The following is an 8550-nucleotide window of genomic DNA, read 5'->3' on the forward strand; positions in this document are numbered from 1 at the left end:
CTAGTTTATAAGGATACCAGTTTTACAATAATGCTATTTTCACTGGATATTCTATGAGCTTTCATTTTATTCTGTGCCACTTTAATAAATGAAAGGTGGAATACTGGTCTAATACTTATAATGGGTAGTGTCCTTCTCTATTAGTGAAGTGAAACATTTCCAATGTCATTTTCCCTTTGTGTTTCTTTTTGTGTTTGTCACCTGATAGCTTTTGTCCAGTTAGTTTACAGAAGTTTTAGTTTTTCTTCATTTTTTAATAAAAATCTTCCTACTCAAAATCTTCCTACTAAGTTTATCTATATTTTAGAACTTTGAAATAGCTTTGAGTTTTCTCTCATTGCATCCTACCCTGTAGCTTCCCATTTTCCTGGGTTTTGTTTTCTTCTCTCTGATTTTATAATGTCAACTGTTCTTTCTTAAACATTTCAGTTGAATATTTTGCCAATTTATTTTGAGTGTAATTTAAAAAACTAATGTTATGGCCAGTTATATCTCATTACATTTTAATTCTATTCAGGTCTTAAGCCTTTGGCATTGCTTAAATGAGATCATTTGCTTTGCATCAGATGATAGGATAAATGAGTTGAAGTTGCTCAAGTCACCCGTGAGTGGATGATTTGTGGAAAACTATGAAAATAATAAATAAGCTTTAAATAAATTAAAAATCCTAGACTCATGTGCCAATTTTGAGGCTCAGCAAAGCCTCTCTGCGGGACAGTTCTCAGCTGCAACGGTGCTATTACGTACAAAGGGCATTTGCTGTTGTCATCTAAATAACTGAAGATTGGCAGGGAAGCCCAGCACTCTGACCCAAGGAGTTTACACGAAACTTCTTCTAAATCTCTGGAATACCTAGCCACGTGGATAACGTGCCAAAGATCCTCTGTAGCCAGGACAGTCCTGGGGTGGGGCTGTTATCACAGAAAATACAACTCTGTGCCGGGGTCGGGGAATGGACTTATGAGTTCATCTCCTCTTCTAAAATTTCAGCTTCTCAAATGAGACTGAACTGGACCTGGGGAGGAAGTTTCACCTTGCCCTATGTTGTAAAAGAAAAGAAGGGGCATTTGAGCCCAAATGTAGGTAAAATTAAGGATAAGAGTTGTGAAGCAATTCCAGTCTAAACCCAAGTATTTGGGGTGTGAGATTCCTGACCATGATTGGGGCTGAGCCATTGCAGGAGCGACAGAACCGTAACAGGTCGCTAGGTGGCAGATGAATACCACTTTTGCCGTGTACCCCACTAAGGCGCTTTATCCACCAAGAGAAGGGGGGCGGGATTTGGGGGCCCTGGATCCTTCCAGAACGGTAGAGATGCAGCAACGCTGATGGTCCCCATCCCTGAGAAGATAGTGATACCTTCAGGAACGTCCTTTTGCACACTCCAGCAGGGTCAGGTGCTCATGAATATTTTCTTCCAAAACTCTTTGGTCGCCCCCTCCCACACCAGATCCTGCACCCAAGGAACAGCAGCCAGCTGCCAACTGATTTCCCTTGTATGTTAGACTCCGGTGTTATCCCCCATTTTCCCCCTGACCCACTGCAACCTGCACGATCTCAGTTCAATGAAGCCTGGTGTTTCCTTTTCCCTGTTATACTTTGCAGGGAGCATATTTCAATGTCATGTAGTTCCCTGAGCTGCTGGATACCCACCACCCACCAGAACTGACCAAGTCCCCTTTGTTCTCCCAATGGCTAACAAACCTGATACTTTGATCTGCAGGCAGATAGATGGTCGCGGCTTTCCACATAACTTTAAGAAAATTTTCTGCTTCAAATTACAACCTTGTCTTGGCACTAACATGTCCCACTTAATTGATCTACTTGAGCCTTAGACACTCACCTACAAAATGGGAATAATGTCTACTTTGACAGACTATTGTGAGGAATCAAAAGGATTTAAAACCTCCTCTTGATTCACCTTCATTGATGTGTGAAGCTTTACTCTTGCTTTAATCTTACATTCCAACTCCCACTGCAATTACTGCATAATTATAACACATGTAGCACTGTTCTGAAAAACAGTTCTGTCACCGCGGTATCTACTATTACTGGAAATTGTCTTGATGTTCAGCTGTATTTGGAGAGTATGGTAAAACTTGGCTCCCAGTACCTAGAATAAAAATTAGAATAAAGACAAACACTTCCATATTATGCTGAAATTATATTTATATATAGATATAGATATTTACTTTTCTTCAGACAGATTTTACTGATGAGTCATTTTAACATTCAAAGAATAGCCTATTTTGATGCTACATAATCTGTACCAGAATGAGATGGACAGCTTCTCAATTCATTTCACAAAGCCAGCACAACTCTGATACCAAAACATAACAATTATAACACAAAACAGAATCACAGATCTCAGTTAAAAATACAGATGCCAAAATACCAAATAGAACAATAGCCAGTTGAAATCAACACCACATGAAAATGTACAAAGCTTTGGCAGATACAAAAGCAAATTGAAATCCAAACTTACACACACGGAACTTAAACAGAAACACCAGAAACAAAACGTCCCCCCCCACCCCACCCTGTCAGTGGCCTTAGGCCGGGGACCCAAAGGAACCATGAGATATCTGCTAAACAATATTAATGGGGAGGGGGGCTGCTGGTGGGGTCGTCGGTTTTATCATCAGGGCCAGACTCATCCTCATCCAGATCTTCAGACTCACATTCTGCCAGTGCTTCATAGTACTGGTATGGCCAGCACCGTGGATCTTTCTTATACAGCCTGGCCAAAAACTTCAGGACAATCATCTTGCTGGTTTCAAGGAATGCTCGGGGGCCCCAGAGGAACTCATGCTCCTCTGGCTCAGTAAAGGGGATTCGCCTGTATTCCAGGTACTTCTCCCTTACAAACACTTCGGTGATGAGCTTCTTTGTATTTCCGAAAAGACCATGTGTCTCCCGGATATTCAGCCCTAATTTGCACAGAAAAGTAAAAATTAGATCCTCCCTGACACAATTGCCTTTCATAAAGATGAGGCTCAGAACCACCATCAGGAGGCCTATCTTGGGCCTGTCCAAAGAGGATGTACCTGTGTCACCCTTTCGACCCTTGTTGATGAGAATATAAGAGTGGTTTTGGGGATCAATTTCCTTCAACTGATAACCAAAAACACACTCCAGCTTGTGGCTGGCCCGGCTGATAATTTCTAAGCACTCATCTTTATATTCACGGATGATGAATTTCACCATCTCTGAGCGCTTAATGGGCACCTTGGCTTGGTCCTTAACCAAGAGGAACTGCACCAGTGCATTTGCTCGCTCATCCAAGGGAGACAGCGGTTGAGTCTCCAGCTTGGGATCATATTGGGTGGCACCAAATCCCTGAGCAAGAGTAGGGAGCTCAGAGATGATCAAGGACGGAGGGCTAACTGGGCTTTCCCAGAAACCCAGGGCCCTTGAGGTGCTCGGCCCCTCCCAGGCACTCAGGGCCCAAGAAGTACTAGGCCCTTCCCAGCCACTCAGGATCTGGGAGGTACTCAGGCCCTCCCAGCCACTCAGGATTCGGGAGGTGCTTGGGCCCTCCCAGTCACACAGGAATTGGATGGGGGTTTGTACCTCCCAGTCATTCAAGTCTAGATTTTCCCAGCGCCTGGGTGCCTGCCAGTGACACATGTTCAGCATCTTGCCGCTGCTATCCCCCTCTTCTGTATTCAGATGCTTCTTCTTCCGGGTGGCCTTGCCTGAGCGACGTGGTGGCTCAGCAGAGGTCTTTGAGGCCTCTTGAGTGATGGCCATCACTTGTGGGGCAGCTGCGGTTGCCATCAGGATACTGGGTCCTGCCTTGGACGCCTTTGAGGAATTCGCATTGGGCTGTGGAACCCATGGGATTGCAGGCAGGGCCTCAATGCAGGCAAACGTATCCTGCAGAGTAAATGGCAGTGACCTTGGGGCCTCTGAGATGGCAGATGGGCCCTTGAAGGCATTAGAAGAGGCAGGCTGGAACTGGGAGGTAGATGGAAAGACCCTTGCAGTGGCATTAAAGGTCTCAGAAGTGGCAGGCAAGTTTTTCCAGGGAGTCGGCAGGTGTGCTCCAGCAGGTGGCATTGCCCTGGGAGCACAGAAAGTGCCACCGAAGATCATCCGGTCTTTTGGAGGAGCTTTGCGTTCCTTTGAAGAGGTCCTACGATCTTTTGAAGAGGTCCTTCGGTCTATAGAAGAAGCCCTAGATTCTCCTGATGGAGTCATCAATGATTTAGCAGAGCCCATGGGAAAATTTGCCCCTGCTAAGGGGGCTCCAGGTTGGCCCTGCAGGGCTGCAGGGGGGCCCTGCCAGGAGGGCTGGAGTTGCATGGATGGCAGCTCTGCCTGCGAACCCGAGAGCTGAGCCTGCTGGGTGGGTAGTTGGATTTGAAGGGCCTTTTGGGAGGCGGGGGCCCCCTGAAAGGGCTGCTCCAGCTGAACCAGTGGTGGGCCCTGCCTCTGGGCCTCCTGGGTGGTCAGGGACTGCCAGAATTGCCCCTGAGCTTTCGGAGCCTGCCAGGCCAGGCTGGCCTGGGCTTGCTGCACTTCCTGGAACTCCATGGACGTTGGCATCTCCTGCGGCGCTGGAGGCTGGCCTTTCGGTGCCTGCCAGATAATGGGTGGGCAGTGCACAGCCTGAGGGGCCGACAGTGGGACCGGTAGAGGGGCCGGCATCACAGTCGGAGGTGCCTGCGGGACAGCAGGAGGTGCGGTCGGCATCTGCGGTGCTGGAGGGGCTGTTGGCACCTGGGGGGCCGCCCGAATTGGCGGGGCCGCTCTCAACTGCGGGGTAGGCAGTCGAGTTTGTGGGGCCTGCCGCAGCGGTGGTGGGGGTGGCAGGGCCTGCCAGAGAGGTGGCGGGGTGGCCAGCACCTGCGGGGCAGGGCGGATGGGTGGCGGTGCCTGGCGGATCAGTGGCGGTGCCTGGCGTATTGGGGGTGGGGCCTGGCGAATGGGTGGTGGGCCCGGGCGGATGGGCGGTGGGCCAGGGCGGATGGGTGGTGGCCCAGGGCGCACAGATAGAGGTGCCTGCCAAGCAATTGTCGGACCAGGCCAGGTGACCTGTGTGGTCGACCAGCCCAAGGGTGTGGCCGGCCAGCCTTGTGGTGGGGCCTGCCATCCCGGAGAGGTGGACTGCCAGCCCGGGGGAGTGGCCAGCTGCGCCGGTGGGGCCTGCGGGCCCTGGGGAACCGGCGGAGGAGCCCTTATAACCTGTGACTGGATCTGCAGGATCAGAGGCTGAGCCTGTGGGGCCCAGGAAGCCATAGGCTGGGCAGGTGGTGCCGGCGCTGGCGGCTGAACTATCGGGGCTCCTGTCGCTGGAGGCTGGGTGATCGGAGGTCTCGAGCCTGCAGGATGGATCATCAGGACTCCAGGACCTGGAGGCTTGGCCATCGGAGCTCCTAGAGGAGGAGGCTGGGCCATCAGGGGTGCCGGAGGTGGAGGCTGGGCTATCGGAGCTCCCGGAGCAGGAGGCTGAACCATCAGGACTCCCGGAGTCAGAGGCTGGGGAATCAGGACTCCCGGAGCTGGAGGCTGCGCCATCGGGGTCCCCGGAGGGGGAGGATGGGCCATTGGGGTCGCCGGCGGAGGAGGAGGGTGCGCCATCGGGGTCCCCGGAGGAGGAGGGTGCGCCATTGGAGTCCCCGGAGGAGGAGGGTGCACCATCGGGGTCCCGGGAGGAGGAGGATGTGCCATCGGGGTCCCCGGAGGAGGAGGATGTGCCATGGGGGCTCCGGGAGCCGAAGGATGCATCATCAGGACCCCCGGAGTTGGAGGCTGGGCCAGCGGGGCTCCCGGAGGGGGAGGATGGATCATCAAGACTCCGGGAGTCGGAGGCTTGCCCATCGGGCCCCCCAAAGGGGGAGCCTGGACCATCGGGCCCCCTAGGGATGGAGGCTGGGACATGGGTGCCACGGGGGCAGGCGGCTGGCCCTGCGGAGCCTCCCAAGCAGGCTGCGGTGCCTGCCAAGCGGCCAGTGAAGCCTGCAAATCAATCGGAGGTGGGTCCCAAGGGACTGGAGGGGCCCGCGAGGAGGCGGGCGGAGCCCGCATCAGAACCGTAGGGCGGCTATAGACCGCGGGCTTAGGGGCCTCCTCCGGGGGACTCGGATCTCCCAGATTCTTACTTAGCTGCGACATGTCCTTTTGCTCTGACAGCTGGTGAGCCTTTCCCTCCGACAGCTGCTGGGCCTTTTCCTCCAGAGAGAAGAGAATGCCTACGTGGCTGCTGAGAGGAGTCCTCCCTGCTGACTGGTGAATAGGAAGTGAGTGCCCTTAGCTCTGCAGCTTTCCGCAGTAAGGAGGAGGGGGGAAGGGGGCTCGATCCCGCCCCTTCCCCGCCCCCGACCACCACAAGTGGATAGTGCAGAGGGGCGTCTACCAGAAATCCTAGCGGACACAAGATCCCTCCTCACTCTGCCCAGTCCCCAAATGCAGCCTGGTCAGATTCCCCATGGGTGAGTTTTCACAGGGGAGTGACAGGGACAGATTTATGTTTTAGAAATCCCTGTACTGCAGTATAGAGTTGTGAACAGACCACTGGGAACATGGAAGGTATCCAAGAGGGGGAAGATGGTGTGGTCTGAGCTCAGATATGGCAAAACGGGAGCCAGAGGGAAGAAAAGAAAATACACACACACACACACACACAGACACACACACACACACACACACAAGCATACATATATATCTCAAGACTCACAGTAGACAGCTATTATATTTTAATGTAAATGTGAAAGAGGAGGAGAAGTCCCGGCAAAGCGGATAAATTGCTAGGGTGGGTGATTCTCACAGGGACACACTGGAGGCTCCTAAGAAAGAGAAATTGATGATTATTGGGTGGGACACAGGCATTTAGAGTCCTTTGGACCTGCCAAAGAGGATAGCTTGCAGACACTTTTGTATAAAAGCTTGGGATTCAGAAGAAAAGTGAATTGGGATCCAGATACTCTTCATGGAAATAGAGCTGCTGCAGGGATCGTGGTGCAGAAGAGTGAGATTTAGAGTGAAATTACTGAGGTAGGTCTTAGTGCTTGTACGCATTTTCAGACACAGGCGGAAAAAGGACATCCAAGAATAGAGAGATAAGGAAAGAGACCCTGGAAGTTGAAATGTTCCAGACATCCATGAGAGATAACATTTTTAGTATGGGGGCGGGGAGTGGATTCCTCTGGAGTAACTGGAATGAAAGGACAAGGTACGTTTCCTGCTGCGTATTTTTCAGTTGTAGAGCAAGAAAGAAATTGTAACAATGACAACAAAAAATGCACTAGAAAATATTAAAATAGGGAAATGAATAGACCCACAGTTCATATATAGGGAAAACAGATAAACAGCAACACACAAAATTGGGTGTGTGTGTGTGGAAATTTAGCTTGAAAATTAAACAAGCAATGTATTAACAGATAAAGTAGAAGGTATCAAATGTGTTGAGTAACAGTATACTATTTCATGCTGAAAGGAAATGACAGTCAGCTTCTTCTAGTTAGTTTCCTGGAAATATACAAAATATTAAATATCAAGGATGTTTAATTTAGCATAAGCTATTTGCAGCCTAGGGCAAGAGTCTGGAGTGACCAAAAAAAAAAAAAAAAAGTATGAAAGATACCACAAGGGGGCAGATGGGAATGATGAAGGCTAAACCCCACTCCTCCTGCAGTACTGTTAGCTGCTGCTGCTGCTGCTAAGTCGCTTCAGTCGTGGCCAACTCTGTGTGACCCCACAGACGGCAACCCACCAGGCTCCTCCATCCCTGGGATTCTCCAGGCAAGAATACTGTTAGCTAGTAGTTCTCAAATGTAGTAATTTAAGAATCCCAATTAAAGCATAAACACATGCCCAAGTTTATTACTGCCTTAAATAATGAAATGATAACTTGAGAGTGAGGTTTCAGTAGTTTTTTTCTGGCAATTGAAGGGATGAGAAATCTGAATTTTTATCCCCTAGGATCATTTTCTTTTCAGAAGCAGTAGTTCTTCCCTGGTGCCTGATGATGTGTCATGCTGCCATACTCACAGAAAGATGCTTCTGAAGAATGGACACACCATATCTCATGGTTTTGGGTCCCTCTTATGGGTTGATAATAGTCCATAAAAGAGTTCTCAGTTTGATGAGGTTAAGAACTGACTACTTCACTGGGCCCATCTGTCAACCGTCACCCTCATGTTTCCCTATTATCAAGCCTGTCACATACCAGTTGGTGGCTATGGATGGCTTTAGGAAAATCAGTTTATTTTTCAGCTAGTTACATTTCTACCCTCACTAAAGCACACTTCTTCTTCCTCTAATTCTGATATATAAATTCATCAGAGATTAAGTTCTCCCACTAACCGTTTGTTTTTCAGGATTATGGTGGATTTAACCTTTGGTCCATCATGCTGTGGGTCATCCCACAGAGTAAATGATTGCCAGCAGAGCCCAATTGTTCTCACAGAGGCTAGGGCTTAATGAATAGCCTGCCATACAATGTCAGTTCCCACCAAATCCTTTATGTCAAAATCCTTTACCCTTACATTATACTTGGGACTGATATGTAAGCCTAAAAAATGATCAGGAATTATGTGGGGGGTG

At 49.7% G+C, this 8550-nt stretch overlaps 1 protein-coding gene across 1 annotated transcript; it reads right to left on the reverse strand.

Moving 5' to 3' along the window:
* Positions 1–2151: 2151 nt before the first annotated feature.
* On the reverse strand, positions 2152–6236 carry MAGEL2 (MAGE family member L2). The gene has a single exon (XM_015101846.4). The coding sequence runs from the start codon at positions 6118–6120 to the stop codon at positions 2599–2601; it is 3522 nt and encodes a 1173-aa protein (XP_014957332.2). The 5' UTR covers positions 6121–6236; the 3' UTR covers positions 2152–2598.
* Between the last annotated feature and the right edge of the window lie 2314 nt (positions 6237–8550).

This window comes from Ovis aries, chromosome 18 (genome assembly GCF_016772045.2).
Source record: "Ovis aries strain OAR_USU_Benz2616 breed Rambouillet chromosome 18, ARS-UI_Ramb_v3.0, whole genome shotgun sequence".
Classification (NCBI taxonomy): Eukaryota; Metazoa; Chordata; class Mammalia; order Artiodactyla; family Bovidae; genus Ovis; species Ovis aries.